We start from the raw sequence: 20921 nt of genomic DNA, 5'->3' as shown, positions 1-20921 counted from the left end.
TTTCTTTCTTTCTTCTCTTTTTCTTTCTTTCTCTCTCCTCTCCTCTCCCTCCCTCCCTCCCTCCCTCTCTCTCTCCCTCCCTCCCTCCCTTCCTCCCTCCCTTCCTCCTTTCCTGCCTTCCTGTCTTCCTGCTTTCTTGCTTTCTTCCAGTCCTGAGGCTTGAATTCAGGGCCCAGGCACTGTCCTTGAGCTTCCTTTGCTCAAGGCTAGCACTCTACCACTTCAGCCATAGCACCACTTCTGGCTTTTTCTGTGCATGTGGTTCTGAGGTATCAAACCCAGGAGTTCATGCATGCGAGGCAAGCACTCTTCCATTAAGCCACATTCTCAGCCCAAAAGCCATTTTCTGACCAGGGGGAATACCTTTTTTTAAAGGCCTACTTACTCTACGATTGTTACACTTCAAAACTGTGTAGAATTTATCCAAGGGCAAATTCTGTTTTGGAAGTGCTATGACAATGGCAGGAACATAGAAGTCAAATCCTTCAGGTATCACAATTTTGGCAAACACGTAATCCCCAACCTGTAAAAGAGAACATGTTTCATAGCAAACATTTTGCTTATCTGTCTCATAGAAAATGTTAGCATAAGATTGTTTTAGAAACCCCCAAAGACTGGCAAGTGTGGATGCTAAAATTCAAATATATTTATTCTCAGATAAGAGTTCCAGAATTCTTTGGGTTACACCTGAAATTTTCTTTTTTAGTATTTTTTGGTTTTTCTTTCCCTTTTATTTCTTTTCCCATTCTTTCTCCTTCCTCCCTCTTCTTCTCCCCCCTCTCCTTTTCTACTCCCCCTCTTTTTTTTAAAGTACTAGTACTTGAACTCAGGGCCTTGTGCTTATTAGGCTTTTCCACTTGAGGACCACACAGCCAAGTCCCACACTTGGAATTCTATCCTACACTTGGAATTCTCTGATCAGTTTGGGGAGGCCTCATTTTGGTAGGACTTTGACAACTGAGAAGGGTCCAAGGGACAGCCAGCAAGAGGGTTAGGGTTCTGAAAGCCATCCCACAATGACTAATGGGACTGGATTGAAGAAATTGCCTAGGATATTTGATATAAAGGGACATGAACAGTATCCTCATATGTCAGAAGACTGTCATTCCAGACAGAGGAAAGGAGCAAATTTGGTTGATGTTGCTCCAAACCTAGATTCTATGGCTAAAAGTGACATGTAGCAGAAAGAGAATCCTGCAAAGGGGAGAACAAGGCCTGCTGGGTATTTGTCAGTCACAGGGAAGAGTGCACCGAGGTGTACCATAGATCTGGCTGTGAACAGGGGAACGTATGACCAAGGCTAATTCTTCTGATTTCTCCTGACTCACACTATGCAAGAAACATAGCAGTGATGCTTTGTAGGGCTTTCTCTCTACTCCCTGGCCTCCATGCCACAACAGTGACAGGAGGATGTGCCAGGGATAGTATGGCTTTTCTGAATTTTTTTGGCAGATGAAAACACATTAGTCTGATTCATCTGTGTGGAGTGCACGCCAGGAAACTGTGTGTTATGGTATCACAGTCTAATGTCAACTGACTACAATGTCAAGGGAAATACTACCTGTATCCTTGTTATTCTGTATAATATCAGGTGATCTTTTACAGTTAGTATTCAAGAGCATCAGAAGGGAAAGCAACTCCTTTCCCCTAACCCTTTATTGTCTTGTAAAGTGACAAGTGCCACAAATAAGTCAATCTGCTTAAAATAGGTAGGTGGTGGATCAGTCATGAGCAAATAAATGGCTAGGTGATGGGGCCCAGAAATCTGGGCACGGACTCTCTCTATAGGAGGCTATTTGGGTTCAAAAAGGGCCACATAGTGGCCCTGTCATCCTCTGTATCCCAAACCCCATGAGTGGTTAAAAAAAGGGGGGAGGTCCCAGCAAATACCTGCAGAGGTGGACAAGGCATGGCACCTCCAATAGGTGTGATAAAGCAGATAGGCACAATCTTGGTGTCTCCATACCTGTACTCCACCAGTGCATGGCTAGAACTCAGACACTTCTTCACAACCCCTGACAAGAATCAAAGAAAACATAAAATATAAAGACAATAATGTGCTGGGCACCAGTGGCTCATGCCTGTAATCCTAGCTATTCAGGAGGCTGAGATCTGAGGATCACAGTTCAAAGCCAGCCTGGGCAGGAAAGTCTGTGAGACTCTTGTCTCCAATAAAGCACTAGAAAACTGGAAGTGGCGCTGTGGCTCAAGTGGTAGAGCCTTGAGCTGAAGAGCTGAAGAGCTGAAGGATAGCGCCCAACCCCTTTGTACAGTATCTTTACAATAAGATAGGTTTTTTAAAAAACACAATAATGCCTGCTCCTTTAGCCTTGGCCTATCCTAACATCTGTGTTGAGTTCTAGCACTCTGTTTAAATCAGCATAATCTTTTGATTTCTCTAAGAAATAATGTTGGATTTAGTCTGATGCCAACTGGGGTTAAACAATGCAGAATGGTGTAGTGGAAGCTCTTGTCTGAAGCCCCCTAGAGGAAGCCAAGAGAATGCAGGGAGCTTGTCCTCAGTATCACCAGCCTCAATCCAGAGGGAACACTAATTCTGAGAAACTGAGATCTCCCCCTTTACTCTCCACTAATCATTTTAGTCCTATTTCTTCCTGTAAAGACAAATTAGGTGGTGGATTTTTTAAAAAAATTGTGGAATAAAAAGAAAAAAGGAACTCCCACCCAAAGCAGCTGATATGTTTCAGATCTAATACTGAGTACTGGATAAATGAAAAAGTAATTAGGTCATATATTTGTAAAATATATGACCAAAATGAAAAAAAGAAAGAAGACGCTTGTCTTGTCTTTTGGTTTTATAACTCAGAGACTTAATATATAATTTTTCTTTGATTATACAAGGTTTTGATAATCTAATTGATATTGTATATACATTTGGAGCTAAATCTCCAGATCAATTAATATATATATATATATATATATAATATAACTTATATAATTATATATAGTCTACTATAATAAATTCAGGAAAAGTAAATATCCAACATGTTAAGATTCCATTCTTTGTCAGTCTAAATTTTAAATCCAATTAATGGGAAATTTTGACACTGGACACTTCCGGGACAGTGACAGCTGCTTGCTGACTCCCACTCAGAGACAGATATGCACTCCCTGGCTCACACATTTGCTTGGCAAAGCCCCGAATCCTTTTATGTGGCAAAGAGGCAGCTGTTGATTTTCATGTTGCTCCATTGTCTGTTGTTTTAAATGACTAATGTGGTGGAAAAAAATTTTTTTGCAACACACATACAAAAGCCAACTTTCCACTTTCCACTAAAGTGTTTAATTTGGATTTTGAAGTCTTTACACATTATTCACATATTTTCTACCATAAAATGATGTTAGTTACCGTTTTAATATTAATAAAATCAATGTTACCGTTTGAGTTTCTGCTATGAAAATTTTAAAAATCTTTTTTTAAATTTTTTGTATGTTGTTTATTGTAAAAAAATACTATACAGAGGGGTTACAGTTACATGAGCAAAGTAATGAGTACATTTCCTATCGAGCATTGTTGCCTCCTCCTACTCCACCCCCCGCCAAAGTTGTAAAGTTCGTTTCCTTTTTTTTTGTATTTTTTATTTGTAAAAATGCTGTACAGAGGGGTTACAGTTACATGAGCAAGGAAATGAGTACATTTCCTATTGAGCATTGTTGCCTCCTCTTTTGTTTTCCCCCTACCATCCCTTCCCTCCGACCATCACAACTATACCACCCCTCTCTGCCAAAGTTGTAAAGTTCATTTTCAGCAGAGTGTTTTGTACGTCTCAGACAGGATAACCCCTGCTTTCACTATATTTGATGTCAGTATAACTTGTGGAGGAGATGGGGAAGAACCAGTTGTTTAAGGATACAGGTGGATCTGATGCAAAGTACAAGTTGTCATGTCCAAAACGAGCTTTACAACGTCGGTGCGGGGGTGGGGGTGGGGGAAGGGGGTGGGGGGGAGGGGGGAAGGAGAAGGATTGGGATGGGGGGGAGGGGGGAGGCTGGGAAGGGATGGGAAGGGTAAACAAAGGAGGAGGCTGCAATGCTTGGTAAGAAATGTACGCATTATCCTGCCCATGCAATTGTAACCCCTCTGTACAGTATGTTCACAAATAAAATAAAATAAAATTTAAAAAAAATAATGGAATATATATTACTTATATATATATATATCTCACATTTTCTTGATCCATTCATCTACTGAGGGGCATCTGGGTTGGTTCTATATCTTAGCTATGCTAAATAATACTGTGATAAACATAGTTGTGCTGGGAGCTTTAGTATAGCCTTGTTTGTGATCGTTTGGGTAAATGCCCTATGCTGGGTCATAGGGGAGGCTCTATGTGGAGTCTTTTGAGGAACCTCCATACTGCTTTCCAAAGTGGTTGAACAAGTTTACACTCCTACCAACAATGTAGTAGGGTTCCCTTTTGGCCAAATCCCCTCCAGCATCTGTTATTAGATTTCTGGATTATAGCCATCTAACTGGGGTGAGGTGCAAAAAAAAATCTTTTAACTGAGAAGGAGAGGAGTCTTTACAACCCACATCTCTTTGAGCCCTGAACCCCTCACTCAGAATCTGGGAGGCTAAGATGTTCACATAGGCCTTTGCAGCTTCCTCGAATTCTTAGCCTTGAGGATTTAACAGTGTCTAGTGTTTAATATGCTTTCAGTCATTTGCCTAAGCTACAAAGTTGTGACAGAGGCTATATGGCTCACAAAGCCCAAATTTGCCCTTCCTTCTTTCATCCTTCCCTCCCTTTCTCTCTCCCTTTCTTCCTTTTTCTCCCTCTCTCCCTCTCTTCCTTCCTTTACACAAAATTCCTCCTATTTCTGCTCTACATCCTTGGATCTAGATTTTTGGTATGTTATAATGACCTAATTTTCTTTCAGTTCTGTAGCATCTTACAATGTATCTTCAAAACCAGCCTTGAGCTGGTACAGTGGCTGACCTCTGCAATCATAGCTACTTGTGTGGCTGAGACTTAAAGAATCACAGTTTGAGCCAGCCTGGGCTTTCTTTTAACCCATAGCTGCAGTGGTACACCTCTGTCATTTCAGTAACATGGAAATCTTAACTAGGAGGGCTGTAGTCCAGGGCAGTCTGGGCATAAATACAAGACCCTACATTTAAAACATAACTGAAGCAAACACTGTTGGAAGGTATGGCCCAAGTGGTAGAGTTCAAATCCTAATATCACAAAAAATACCCCACTCTCACTTGGCTTCTTGCTGACTGTACTCTGGGGATCTACAGGACAAAGGGTTTTCTATAATTTCTTATGTACGGTTCAAGTTCAGCTCGAATGTTCATCTTCCCTCACACTGGTTCTTTCTGAGCTCAGTGCCAGAGAGGTAAGCCCATGTTCCTAGCTCTGAAATCCCTCTGAGAACTGTTTTAGGCCTGGGCTGGGGCGAGTGACAAGCAGAAGAGCCTTTGCTGTGTTCCCTTCTTACCTCTAGTAGAGGCCAGCAAGCCCAGGCACCTTCCTGCATAGGAGTTCACTCTCTTGCTCAGCCAGAGGCTTCCCTGTAGTCAGCTGAGGAAAACACTTCCTTTGAAACATCAGTAAAAGTGTTGCTCATACTTAGTGGTCAGGAGATTGGAACATAGTCAAGCTGCTATGTCATGTTGTTTGGTGAAAGGTACATGCATAGCTCTGAATCTTTGTTCCAAGCAGCAGTTTCAGGCTAGGGGACTGGGTTTTATTTTACTCTTGCTCTAAGCATTTTTCAATATTCATAGCCCAATTTAAATCCAAATTCTCAGAATTGTTCCGGGCACAGCATCCTTCCACCTGTCCATCTCTACTGCAGTGTCATCATACACCTGTGTTGCCATGTTCTCTTTAGGTTTAGAGGTTTGGTTTGTGAGCCATTGGGCTAATTTTTTCTGTTAAGGGTTTTGTTGTTGTTGTTTTGTCAGTACTGGGGCTTAATTCAGGGCCTGGACACTGTCCATTAGCTTTTTCACTCAAGGTTGGTGCTCTACCACTTGAGAAAAGCTCCATTTCCTGCCTTTTAGTTGCTAATTAGAGGTAAGAGTCTCCTGGACTTTCTGGTCCAGACTGGCTTTGCACTTCAACCCTCAGATCTCAGCCTCTTGAGTAGCTAGGAATAAAGGCGTAAACCATTGGCACCAGACACTTAATGGTTTTTAGCTGCTGAGAATGTAACAACAGTGCCCACCCACACATCCCAGGAATTGATGTCCCAAAGCTATATGTGATCAAGTACTGTATTGTACTGGTCAGTGTATCTGATCAGAAATCTTATGAAGGTTCTAATAGTTTTCAATTCTATTTGGGAAGACAAGGAAAAATGAAATTACAAAAAAACAGGTGACTTCTATCAAATGGCTAGTGAAGATAAGAGGTAGAATTCATGTAAATGAAAATTTAGGCTTTTTGATCCTAAATCCTAATACTTGGAGAGATTCAGTTCTTCCTTTTCCTCCCATCCTATGGCATAGGGTAGAAGTCACCATGAGTTTCCTGATTTAAAGTGCTTCTTGTCACTGAACAACAGGAAGGAAAACCCATTCTTACTATGTAATCTGATCAAGTTTTGAAATGTATCTTTCTTTGCACCTGTCAGCAAGTCAGGCTAATGATCAACTTGTCACTTCCATTTCAGATAAGGCAGTGTCCCTAGGTAATTTACACTTATCCTTGTAAAAGATGTGATCACATGGAAACTGCTGCCAAGATGCCACAGTTGGCAGCAGTAGCCAACCAGGCCAGCTTTACTCTAGTGTAAACCTGCTTTAAATGTGGCTTCCTAATACCCTGAAGCTAAAGTTTGAACATCTTAATGTGACCTGTTATGAGTGACCCCATGCTTATCTCTCTGAAGAGCTTTATTATTTTCTATTTTTATTTATATTATTTGTTGACCTGAATAAAGATATTTTACACATATTATTTTCATTACCTACAAAGTTCCTTTCATATTTCTGTTTCCTGCTGAACTGTACCTAGCTGATTCCTTCAGGAACAACATACCCCAGGACTTTTGGCCAAACCTTTCAGGTTTAGCCAGACTGGCCTGCTTGCTCTTTCTCCAACATGCCAAGTGAATTCCAGACTCAGACCTTAGCACTGCTGTTCTCTAGACTTAAAATTTCTCTTCCCCTAGATAATCTCAAGATGTGCCAGCTCCTTCTTTAAGTCCTTATTTAGATGTCACATTCCCCACAAGCTTTTTCTTAACTATCATATATTTATTTATTTATTTTTATTTATTTATTTTGGGGGGTCCGGTTGTGGGGCCTGAACTCTGGGCCTGGGCGCTGTCCCTCAGCTCTTCAGCTCAAAGCTAGTGCTCTACCATTTGAGCCACAGCACCACTTCCGGCTTTTTTCTTTTTGCTTATGTGGTACTGAGGAATCGAACCCAGGGCCTCAGACATGCAAGGCAAGCGCTCTACCACTGAGCCACCTTCCCAGCCCACTATCATATATTTATAATTACAACTTTCACCTTGACATTCTCATCTCTTTTGTGGCTTGATTTTTCCTTATTGTACTCTATCTGACATACTACATAGTTGTACTTATTTATTTGGTTGCTTATCTATCTTTCTTTGTAATATGTAACCTCTATAAAGACAATATCTATCTGCCTATCTATCTATCTGTCTATCTATTGTGTGTGTGTGTGTGTGTGTGTGTGTGTGTGTGTGTGTGTGTATGTGTGTGTGTGTAAAGAAACAAGTGAATCTCACAAAATTAAATAAAAATCTACCTGGAAAATAAAAACCATTTTCGTCACATCTTGCAATGACCTTGTGGCCTTTGAGTGGATCAACTTTTTTTGGTTTGCTTTTCTTTGTTGAATTTCCTTGCAATTTCTGTTGCTGAAAAAGACAGAGTAATCACTGATGAGAGACAATCCATGCACATAGTAAAAATTCCTTTTTTTCTTTTTTGGTTGGTCATGGGACTTGAATTCAGGGACTGGGTTCTGTCCCTGAGATTTTTCTTTCAAGGCTAGCACTCTACCACTTTGAGCCACAACACCACTTTCAGTTCTCTGGTGGTTATTTGGAGATAAGAGTCTCAGAACCGGGGCTGGGAAGGTGGCTCAGTGGTAGAGTGCTTGCTTTGCATGTCTGAGGCCCTGGGTTCGATTCCTCAGCACCATATAAGCAAAAAGAAAAAAGCTGGAAGTGGTGCTGTGGCTCAAGTGGTACAGCGCTAGCCTTGAGCTGAAGAGCTGAGGGACAGTACCAGGGCCCAGAGTTCAAGCCCCACGACCGGACCCCAAAAAGCAAACAAACAAAAAAGAGTCTCAGAACTATGACCTGTGTTGCTGCTTTGCTAAAACTGTGAGAAGCAAATGGGTCTTTCAACAGGAAAGTCAGTTATCAATAAGCTTTGAGAGAGACAAGTATGGGAAGCACAGCAATATACAGAATTGCAATATCCTACTCCATCTCTTCAGGACAAGAAACCTCCTTTTTACAACCACAGTGATAGAGAAAGGTTGGCTAATGGATGGGTTCTTCTTGTTTTTCTTACCTCCTGGTCGAGAGAACAGTAGATGCTAGAAGACAATGGGTAGTGCTTTCACAGTTCTCAACAAAATTTTTGACCCAGAATTCTAAACCCCAGCAAACTATCAATCAAATTAAAGGACAAAATGAAGAGATTTCTGCTATTCCTAGTCTGAGATTTTCCCTTCCCAATCATCATGTCTTAGAAGGTTAATTGAAAACATAACTCCAGAAAAATGTAAGATTAAAGCATGAAAGAGAAATATACAAACTCTAGGAAGCATTGGATTCATCAAAATAAAGCAGAGATGAGAAACCTCAAGATGATATTTGTATGTAGACCATAAACTGCAGAAGTCTCCCAGGACTAAGAAGGAAATAGAAATCCTACAAATAGGGTGTAGGATATGCACAATTCAATACCTCAAAATAATTCCTAGAAATACACACATGTATAAAAGCATGCATAGATAGATAGATAATCATACTTCAAAACCAAAACAAAATTGAAGCATAATTTAAAATACCAAGGGAGAAAAGTTAAAGAAATCCTTTTTTGTTGATGTTCTTGACAGGTTTTAGTTAGTTGGCCTACATACAACATAAAGCCTTCAAGAGTACTATGTACTTCTAACTTATGATTTGCCCACAATATTTACTCAATTATAATAATGCAAACACTATTTAGTAGTTGCTAAAAATTCAAATATATACAATGAACTTTTGGAAGGAACACAACACCAGCACAGTGTTCTGTGACAGTGAGGGGTGGGCAACATCCAGCCCATGGGCTGTGTAAGGTCCTCAAAATCAGTCAGTATATGATTGGACAGACATATATTCTTCTCATCAGCTGCTCACAGCCATCTGCCTGTATTGATAATTTTGTATGGTCCTTGAATGAAGCTACAAATATCCAAATAGCCTTTGGCAGGTAAAAGTTCCCCAGCTCTGTGATGAGCAGGTGGGGTTGAAAGAAAAGAAAAATAAAAGTACTTTACAGAGTTCTCCACCATGTAGAGTCAGGAACTGAAAAAGACTATGAAACTTGACAGGTCTAAGAATATAGGCTTACATATATTAAATACTAAAGATGAAATTAACAAAACAAATAATATATACACTATTAGAAACAAGAAAAGGAATACTGAGAAAAACTGAGTATGTTTAAACATAAAATATATTTATTGTTTAAATGTAAAAAAACATCAAATAGAGAAATAGAAGAGTTTGAGTAGAAAAACTTAAAAGTAAATATTTCATAGAAATTGCTTCTAGGGAGTAGAATTGGGATGGCAGGGAAGGGACACTGTTAAAGCCAGCACAAGCTCCTCTATAGCATTTCAGTTATCATCATATAAAGCAGTATTATGATTAAATAAATCTGTAAATCTCAGAGGAAATAAGTGGAGAAATGATGTCTTTTATTCTTGCTATGAATGAATCAAAGTCCTAGATTCACATGAACAGAAAAGGCTCAAAACAACAGAGCAAAGGATTTGAACACTATACACCATTGCCCAAGTCCTAGACTACCAGAATAAACCTTGAATGATGTAGGCATGGGGCAGACTCAGAGGGGATGGCCCAGCTTTATAGACTGAACTGACATGGGGACCACTATGATGATTAAAAAAACCCAAAAGACTCAAAGGGGATGGTCCAGCCTTATAAACTGAACTGACATGGGGACTACTACCATGATTTAAAAAAAAAAAAGATGCCTCCAGAAGTTGAAGCCTAACCAGGTTTCAAGGAAGCAAAATAAAAAATGTTCAGCCTTTTCTAGAGAACTCAAATCCAAAACCTTAAAAACATAATATTCAAAATTTCCATTACCCCCCAAAATGCAACTTAAAAAGACAAAAAAATATGACCACAGACTCTCAATATTCCAATATTGAGATATCCCAGATGGAATAAGGATTTTAAACCAGCAATTATAGCAATAGCTCATAAAGGAAATGTAAATAGTCTTGAAATAAATGACAAAATAGGTTTTAGTTTCAACAGGAAAATTGAAACTATTTAAAATTGAAATTTTAGTAGTAGAAAAACTTATGAAAAATATATATTCAATAGAAAGAATTGATATGGCAAAAAAGAGTATACTTGAAGACAAATAAACAGAAAGTATCCAATTTGAAGGACAGAGGCAAAAGATTTCTAAGAACAAACAGTATCTTTTCTCTGTTCCAGATAATTTCTTTTGGCTCAGCTTAGTTAAAACCTTACTGGGAGGATTTCACTGCCAGACAATTTCAGAAAAAGCAAAGGAAAAGACTGCTGTTATTTTCCAAATGGCAAATGTCCTGGCTATGAGTGGAGTGAATGTCTGGTTCTGTCTACCACATGAAGAAACTGATTTGTGAAGTTCAACTCTATAGTTTTATTGTCTATGCTTGATGACGGATCATTAATAGTAAGACTAACTTCTCTCTTTAAACTTTCCAAATCTTTCATTCCATAAAAAGAACAGTTATTATTTCTAATTACCTCAATTTGAGGTCAGATGCTCTTTAAAATATATTAAAAGTGAAAGCTGGGTATCAGTGGCCCATGTCACCAATTAGTCTGTGTGTGTGTGTGTGTGTGTACCCATTGTGAGGCATGAATTCAGGGCCCTAGTGCTGACCCTGAGCTTTTGTGCTAGTACTCTACCATTTGAGCCACATCTCCAATTCGGGCTTTTTTTGGTGGTTAATTGGAGATTAATTGGTTAATCGGGCTGGCTTTGAACCAAGGTCCTCAGATGTCAGCCTCCTGAGTAGCTAGGATTACAGGCATGAGCCACTGGTGCCCAGCAGTACAAGCCTTTTTAAGGAATCCAGAAAGCAAATTGTAGTAAATTAGCTAGGAAAGAAGACATGAATTCAAAGCTCTATAAAACCAGTGGTGTGTTTATCATATCGTTCTTCTTTAGTGTCTCTTGGCCTGATCTCATGGTAGCACCAAACAGACAGAAAAAAATAAAAGACGTCCTCAGTTCTGGCTTGAAGACTAGGAAAAAGAAGAATGTAGAAATTACTCTTTTTCTCTTCCTTTTTCTCTCTCCTTTCTCTCCTCTCTTTCTGTTTCTGCCTCCATCTTTATTTCTCCTCGGTCTCTCCCCTGCCTCTTCTCTCTCTTTCCTCTCTGTATTTCTGTCTCTGTCTATATGTTAGTCCCGAAGAAAACTGTGTGGCAGAGGCAGAATGTTGGAAATATGTGTCCAGAGAAGCCATGACTCTGGGGAGGAAAATCTTGTCTAAGTTGTGGCAGTATAGTTACAAGAAAGTAAGGTTAAGAATAAGCCCTCTTTGTTTCTCCACACCCCTTTCCCTCCTCTTCTTGGTCCAGATACAAATACAATTAAGTAGAAGCATGCAACTAAGCTGGGAACTAGGAATTAATAAGAAAAGTCACTTACATTATTTAAAGGGAGGGTGAAGTATTACTCTAATAGTGAAACAAAGACATCATAAGAAAAGGAAACTATAGATCTACATTCTTCATGACAACACTAGCAAAAACACCAGCAACATGTAAGAATTAAATGTAATAGCTAATAAAACTGGTTTAACATTTATATTGATAGAATAAAGAATATAAGCCAGATGGACATTGGTGGTTCAGGCCTGTAATCCTAGCTTCTCAGGAGGCTGAGACATCTACCCTGGCAGGAAAGTCTGTGAGACTTTTATCTCCAATTAACCACCAGAAAACTGGAAGTGGCGCTGTGGCTCAAAGTGGTAGAACATTTAGCCTTGAGTAAAAGAGCTCAGGGACAACGCCTAGGACTTGAGGTTAAGCCCTAGGACCAGCATGCACTCAGATGCACATGCATGCCCTTGCATATGCTTTTACGCGTTGAAACAATTCAAATGTCCATTAAGGAATGAATAAAACGAGGCATACAGTAGGATTTTAGGTGTCAATATTGTGTGAAATGTGTAGAGAAGGCAAATTTATAAACAGAAATTGGTTAATGGTCACCTAGAGCTGAGGTTGTGAACAGAAGATTGCAGGTGGCAATGAGGATGAAAATAATGTTCTAAAACTGGATTGTGGTGATTGACAAGCATGTTACTGCAAAACCACTGTATTGAACAAGGTGAATTTTATAGCAGGTAATTTATAGCTCTACAAATTGAGTTTGTTTTTAAAAAATAGGTGGTCATTTATTATTATTTACTCTAGTATACCCATTCATAGTATTGGGCATATAATGTGCTTGAAATTGTATGAGTGAACACAGATAAATATTTAAGTTTTCTGAATCTACACCTCAAGCCACACCTCAAGCTCTGAATCTACTTTTTTTCTTGTCCATACTTGTAAATAGTGTCTCTCAATCTTCCTGCCTCTGTCATCCTCCCTTACCTTCTCCTCCCTTCTTAAAACAATTTCAATAGGATTCATTGTTCTATTTTCACATGGGTAAACAAACTACTTTGTCCACGTTCACTCTCATTAACTTCACACTCTGCTTGTTAGCCTAAACCTCTCTCCTTCTGGTACCTCTCCATCCCCCCAACAGAGCCTATTTTACTTTCCTGTCTGAATCTACTTTGGGATAAAAAAATAAACCAAATAAGGCTTTTATCTAAATTTCTATGATGCAGAAACTGAGTTCTCATTTTATATTTCCCCCTTCCTTCTTTATGATATACATATTAATTATTGAATTTCTTAAAAAAATTTATTCCCTACCCATCCTGGGTAGAACACCTGGCAAAATCATTTTCAGATTCTCTTCTTTGAGGAACATTGAATTCCCATGTTCTCCACGGTCCAGGGCCCACTATAATATGTGATATGTGATTCATGGACATCTTGATATCATCTTTCTTTTTGTAATGCTCTAGCTATACAACTATAGCTATATATTTTCAGTGCCATAGCTGCCATAAATAAAGTATGCATTGAATACTTTATGAGTTGGTCTGAGATCCCACTTAAGGAAGACTCTAATTTATGAAGCAGTTGACTATAAGAATTTAAATAACTTTAGGGAACCTGAACATTACTTGGCCCTAGGTAATTAATCATGTTCAATACAGTTTGGGTTCTGGTAATAAGTGGGCTCATTTCCATGGCAACCTAATGTGACTGGGTTCTGTTGTAGCCATCTATCATTGGGACCTCCTTAGACGTGCATTTCATTCTTTTCATGAAAAGAAGTGGGAATATGGTTCATTTCCTTTTTTTTTTTTTGTCGGTCGCGGGGCTTGAACTCTGGGCCTGGGCGCTGTCCCTCAGCTCTTCAGCTCAAGGCGAGCGCTCTACCACTTGAGCTACAGCGCCACTTCCGGTTTTCTGGTGGTTTATTGGAGATAGGAGTCTCACGGTCTCTCCTGCCCGGGCTGGCTTTGAACCGCGATCCTCAGATCTCAGCCTCCTGAGTAGCTAGGATTACAGGCGTGAGCCACCAGCGCCCGGCTATGGTTCATTTCCTTAGAGATGAAAATTTTTAGATGGGCTGAAGTGCTACTGTCTCAAGAATTTGTGGGAAATGATTACATCTTTGGAATTGTGTTGCTTGTAGCCTCTAAAACCATGAGCAAAAATATACCATGGTTATGATGCTCTCATTTAGCCAGAACTTTTTCGGAATTTGGACTTTCAATGCAATCAGTACGTCCAAGAGAATAGCCTAATATCATTGGGAGGCAGGAAATGTGATCATCTTTTTACTGGACTTTCATGCAGAGGAGAAAACTAAACTCTCTTCCTTAAGAGAGACTCAGAATGACCTGCATTCTGCAGTCTGACCTTGGACCAGATACCAGGAAAAATAAGACTGCAGGGTGCCTCTTAGAATGTGTGACTTTGGGCATTATCTCTGAGCCTTTCTTAAGGCTTTGGCTTTTACAAATACAAAAGGAAAGGATCAACTGGATAATCTGTAACTATTTCTAATTTCGTATTTCTCTCCTTAGGGTCTGAATCCACACTTCTGAATGACCTGTTAGGCCTTGTATATACAAGGACAGGGATACAAACAAATATATTATCCCTGTTTGTAGTTTCCATAATAGGAAGGAATGCACCAGCCAGAATGGTAAATTTGAGTAGCATACTCATCATCATGATCCAAAGAGTTTCCCACCCCAAAAGTTTCCTATAGCAAGCAACTCAATCAAGACTCCATGGAAAACATTCTAACTCAATGAGATAATTTAGAATCTGAGCATGCCAAGTTAAATCAGCTGTTGCTCACTTTTATATTAAGTTTAACTTTCAAAGTGACTTTGCACCTTGCCACCAATATTCACATCTAAAGACCAACTGGGCAGGCAGACGTCACTGAGGCTACCAGACAGTCTGCCTCCAGACATCCATCATCCATTCTAAAAAGATGTCCACACTGATTCCAGAAAGAGATTTTCCCCCTTTAGATTTCATTGGTATGACAAGATCCTTATTACCATTTCTGCCTAGATACATTTAAAGCTCCATCTTAAAATTCTCAATGAATGTGATCACATAATTTATTTAACTAGGTCTTTTTTATTTCTGGATTCCAAATATTGATTAGCTCAATATCATAGCCAGAAGCTAACTGATGAGATTGCTTTTTACATTTTCAGAATGAAGTCAGCTGCCTAAAATAATCAGAGAGTTCTTTTCTTCTTTCTCCCACCTACAATTGCTCACTTTTCAGTTCATCTGATGTAAATGGGCCATTAACTCTATGGAGGCCTCCCCTGGCTGGACACAGCAGCAGCAATATAGAGAGTGTTCATTTGTAACACTGAAAATGTCTTTCTAAATGGGTAAAAGAATCATGCACAGACCTGTGGGTTCATCCAAAAGGACCAGGACAGATGCTAAAGTGTTTTGTGCCAGTAACTCCTATTTACACTGTTGTCTCCAACTATTCATATTATTGGCATGAAAGAATTCCTTTCTGGTTAATTCCACCTGCATTTAGCTTTCTGGAAAGAGCTACTCATGATGGCCTTCTTAATAATATATTTGTATCATAGCATGATCAATTCAGTCCCATCACAGGTAAAGCATAGTAGCTGAGGCAAAACAAGCCTAGCAGACCAGCTTTAATAAAATGGTTCCTCTCACAGAGGCAGAGCATGGGATTCCTAGGATGGATAGAATATATTAGGGCAGCTGAACACACCATCCCTTCAGCCATAATATTGACAACTTCATTCCAGAAAGATTATACCCTACTGCTTTGGAATCTTGCAAAAGACTTGAGAGCGGCTATGCAAGCTGTGCTTTACAAGCTGTGCCACAGAACAGTCTCCAGTGCCGTTCCTCTTGTGCCCTTTCTCACCGATGCACACATACAAAACATAAACAAACCACTGGGTTTCTAAAAGAAATCCATAGGGGATGATAGAATCAGAAGAAAAAGAGAAAATGAGAAATGCTGGCACTAAAATAAGCTGGTGTATCTCTAGGCTTAGGCCAGTTTCAGTGAGAAGTTGGAGGAATGTAACTCCAATGGTAGAGATGCAGAGTTCCTGATGATTTGATATGGCCCTGATTATAAAATTCAGAGAACGAACCCACTTCTTTGCCAGACTCCATCACAAATGATATATGACAGGGCCCCAAACAGTGCTACCCTCCTTTGATTTGCTTCCTGTTTCAAGGTCATATTCCTCAGCTTGCATTGGTGGAGACAGTGAAATTACCTATTAGTTTAATTTATCATGTCAAAGTATAATCTTTTGTCTTTTACCATCCACTGTGTTTACTCGTAGATTTACAGGCATATTTTAATTATTACAAATGAGGGAAAACATGCAAGTTATGTTGCTTTGGGTCTGGCTTACTTTGCTTAATATAGTTTTTTTTTCCAAATCTATTTCCTTATGAAACAGGACTCTAAACATTCAGTCAGTGAAACCAAAGGAGGATAGTCCCAGGAGAGGATCACAAAGGCTCAATAGCTATGTGCATATAATCATAGAAGATGATGCTTATTGAAATGAACTCCAAGAAATGGAAACAAGAGGTGCTTTGTTATTTTACCCTTTCCCCCCTTTGTCACTGTTTTTTATTTCTATACTTTTTGTCTTGTATGTAAGTTTATCCATTTGGGGGAGTGTAAAAGGGAGCACAGAAATGATTGGACAAAGGGTGAGCTAATGGAGCAGTGATATTCACTAGACACTATGTTGAAAATGAACTATACAACTTGTGGGAGAGGGGGTCAGTATGGAAAGTACTGCGAGAAAGAGGGAAGAGGTGACACTGTTCAAAAAGAAATGTACTAATTATGTAACTGTTACCCCTCTGTACATCACCTGTACAATAAAAAATAAATTAAAAATAAAGAAATAACTTTTCTATTAGTAAGTACCATTCTTTAACACTGGGTACAGAACATGCTTCTATAATTTAACAGCTACTGGCTGGCTCAAAAATTGCGTTAGAAACTAGAACTAAATGAATCATTGAGTTCCACTACACCCTATTCCCAAATGGTCTCAGCAGCATCCCCAACAAGCCTATCTGTTCATTTCTTGTCATTACAATCAAGTGAAGACATGTAATTAAAATAAGGCATAGAGGGTCACTTTGTTGTGACTCTTCTCGCTACAATTTCCAATTATGAGACCAGAAAATTTGCAAAATATCTCTATGAATGATTCAATTCCATTCTTTAACGGATCAAGTCAGAAGACAACTTGGAGCACTTTCTACTCTGTCCCCACTCTCTTCTCATGTAAACACCTAGGGACCACAAGGAGAGAAAAGATCTTACAGGAAAATGGAAATCAAGAGGGGCAAATTCTTGCCCAGCATTTAGAATCCCTGGGGTGTGGGATCTTGGAGTAACTCAGATAGTCTTTACATGATATTATTTCCCAGAACGTTTGCATTTTAACAGAAGGTATATAGTGTGCCAAAGACATGAAGCTATAAGTGGAATTTCCTGCCTTGGCCCTGGAGAGGAAATGAAGTCTTTTTGCAAGTTTCCCATGAATAGCAGCAGTTCAGGGTTGGGGCTCATAGGAAAGCTGGCCATACAACTTGTGAGTCCAAGGCTTAAGGGGATTTTTTTTTAATTCTCTCCTTTTTCAGTAGCCTTTCTTTTAAAACTCAAGGAGATATGGGGAGTGGGACTGTGGAATTGTTTGTCTCAGGGACTAGTGTAGTTTTAACAGAGTATAAAAAATGTAGGTCGCTGAACGTCATAGAATTTCCATTTTCTCCCCTGTGGCTGTTTTCTGAGTAGATCACAAGCTCAATGTGTTGTCTGGTCTTCTGCTCATCCGGACTGGAGGCACTTTGTGCTGTGTGAATGGCCCCTTTAGAAGCGTGGGAAAACCAGGATAAGGATGAAGCCCTGAAGTAGGTCCTAACCCTTCTTCCTCCTAGCACCAGTGCTGGCTGGGCTTTGAAGGAGAGTTAATCACTTTGAAAGGAAAAGCTCCAATCAAGTGCCAATAGCAACTTTCAGAGCTTTTATGAAAAGATGAATATTCCTTGACTATTTTAATTTGGAGAAAAATCAAAGGGAAAATTTTTAAATATGTTTTTATTGTAAAAATACTGTACAGAGGGTTGCAGTTACATAAGTAAGGTAATGAATATATTTCCTATAGAGCATTTTTACCTCCTCCTTTGTTTTTCCTCTACTATCCCTTTCCTCCCCACCTCCCCAATTCCCGTTCCCTTCCCACCCTTAACCCCCGCCCCACTGAAATTGTAAAGTTCATTTTCAACAGTGTCTTGTACATCTTATTGTTACAATGGGTCATCCTGTATCCTTATTTAAGCATTTTGTTATTTCCCTTATCCTCCCTAAATTAGAAAAATGTATATACAAGATGCGAGGTACCAGAATCAAATACAGTGAAAACAGGGGTTATACCATGGGGGAAGACCATACAAAAGAAACAAAAAAAAACACACAATACATTAAGTGCGTTAAAAACAATAGCAAGCAAGAAAAAAAAACACCTGTGTCTCTATCTTGAGGTTCATTTCCTTTAACATCATCTTATATGGTCATATGTACAAAGCTTTTGACTTTTTCTGCTTGTCCTAGACTTATACTAGCTATTGTTAATAAGGGAAACCATGGGACCTATGTTTCTTTGAGCCTGGCTTACTTCACTTAATGTAATGTTTTCCAAGTCTTTCCATTTCCTAACAAATGGGCAATGTCATTTTTTCTGATTGAGGCATAGAAATCATATCTATCTATCTATCTATCTATCTATCTATATGGAATCATATATATATCATATATATGATATTTTCTTGATCCAGTCATCTACTGGGCATCTGTGTTGGTTCCATATCTTAACTATGCTAAATAATACTGCGGTAAACATAGTTGTGCTGGGAGCTTTAGTATAGTCTTGTTTGTGATTGGGTAAATGCCCAAAAGTGGAATTGCTGGGTCATAGGGGAGCTCTATGTGGAGTCTTTTGAGGAACCTCCATACTGTTTTCCAAAGTGGTTGAACAAATTTACACTCCCATCAACAATGCAGTAGGGTTCCCTTTAGGTCACATCCCCACCAGCATCTGTTGTTATTAGATTTCTTGATAATGGGCATTCTGACTGGGGTGAGGTGGAATCTCAATGCTGTTTTGACTTATATTTCTTTTATGGCTAGAGAAGTTGAGCATTTCTTCATGTGTCTATTGGCCATTCTTATTTCCTCTTCAGAGAAGTTTCTCTTTAAGTCTTTAGCCCACTTCTTTATTGAGCAGTTGTTTCTTTGAGGATTTGTTGTTGGGGGGATTTAACTTTTTGAGTTCTAAGTATATTTTAGATATGAGACCCTTGTCCATTGTATGGCTAGTGAAGATCTTCTCCCAATCTGTGGGCTTTCTATTGATCTTGCTAGCTATGTCCTTTGTCATGCAGAAACTCTGCAGTTTCATTCAATCTCAAAGGGAGAAAAATTTAAATGTCTTCATTTTGCGGGGGGAGTCAGTTATGGGACTGGGCGCTATCCCTAAGCTCTTCAGCTCAAGGCAAGTGCTCTACCACTTGAGCCATAGAGCCACTTCTGGTTTTCTGGTGGTTAATTGGAGATAAGAGTCTCACAGACTTTTCTGCTCAGGCTGGTTTTGAACCGTGATCCTCAGATCTCATCCTGCTGAGTAGCTAGGATTACAGGTGTGAGCTACTGGTGCCCAGCTGTCTTCAATATTTAATGCTGAAATTTACGGAACCTTTGGTAATTCAGATGTTACTGACAGTTATCAATTCCCCAGCTACTCCAAAGGTGAACAAAAGACACATTTTTGAACCACTTTTGAGTCACTGCCTGATGTGTGGACCACTGCCATCTATCTCTTTATATGAATATCTTACAAACTATTGTGGCATACAAATAAACTTTGAGACTTTGAGAAAACATTTAAAAATATCTGCATCTCCAGGCTAGTGTTCTGTTTCCTCAATTTACTTGCTCCCCTAAAAATCTATTCTCTGGCCTTCCGCACCCTTCCCAGTTCCCCAAGATACCCCTAAATCCTTAGCTGGCTGGCTCTGGAGTAGCAGCCAACATGAGACACTGGCAAAGATCAGAAGCTCTGTCTCCAAGAATTTCTCCTGTCTTACTGATAACCATAGCTTTCTCACAGGATTCCAGTAACACTGTTTTCTTCTACTCCTTCAACAACCCTCTCATCTTGCTGGCCTCTAGTGCCTCAATGTCCCCTGAGAACTGCTGCTTTGGACCTACTGATTGCTAGGGCAAACAGTCCCATCTTTATTGCTTCTTCACAAATGTGATTTTGTTTCCTGCCTGGTCCCCACACCCATTTTTCTTCCTCTAGACCTGGACACTAAAGGCCATTTCCAAATCTGCCATAGTGTTGGGGCAGAACCCATGCTCAGGAACTAAGATAAACTTGAAAGAGTGCTGAGGTCCACCCAGTTGGAATCTCTGGCAAGGAGGAATATTTTTAGCTACAGAATGAAAAGATAATCAGGCCATGTCTTCTGTCACCTCAGGGGATCCTTAGCGTTGATACTTATTTTTCTAATAGGATACCAGAAGAATTTCTCAGACAATTAAGTTTGTGGGAGATTTCTTCCCACTCCTTTCATTTCTCTCAGTGACTGAGAAGGATTGTCTTCTTAAATCTCCAGCCAATTGTGACACAGTCATGAGGTTGGCTGCATGTCCTCTTTGGTGTCCTCTCTGGTTCATTTAGTATCTCTGAGAGCTCAGCTTCATTGTGACTGTGGTATGTGCATGTGCAGGAGACACTATCTTCAAACAGCATCATTATGATGAGCTAATTATATGAGTTAGTAGAAAAGTATCAAGTCAGGGAATTATGAACTATAGAACTAGCAGATGGCAAAATAAGATGATAAAACCAAACCAGCCTAACAACCAAGTGGGGACAAGGGGCTGTAAAAGAATAAGGAAGTAGAAAGGACCAAAAAAAGGAAATAAGGACCAGACAGAAAGAGACCTACCAATT

General features: G+C 39.5%; 1 protein-coding gene across 1 annotated transcript in view; it reads right to left on the bottom strand.

Moving 5' to 3' along the window:
• The window catches only part of Vwa3b (von Willebrand factor A domain containing 3B), a 192506-nt gene that overhangs the window by 43167 nt on the left and 128418 nt on the right, over window positions 1-20921 (bottom strand). The window contains exons 22-24 of the mRNA XM_013019731.1: window positions 7755-7866; window positions 1891-2015; window positions 386-523 (exon numbers count right to left, since the gene is read on the bottom strand). Coding sequence (XP_012875185.1) covers window positions 386-523; window positions 1891-2015; window positions 7755-7866 — 375 coding nt within the window. The remainder of the gene's footprint in view (window positions 1-385; window positions 524-1890; window positions 2016-7754; window positions 7867-20921) is intronic.

This window comes from Dipodomys ordii, unplaced genomic scaffold, assembly GCF_000151885.1.
Source record: "Dipodomys ordii isolate 6190 unplaced genomic scaffold, Dord_2.0 Scaffold47, whole genome shotgun sequence".
Lineage (NCBI taxonomy): Eukaryota > Metazoa > Chordata > Mammalia > Rodentia > Heteromyidae > Dipodomys > Dipodomys ordii.
This window is presented reverse-complemented; position numbering and strand designations above follow the sequence as displayed.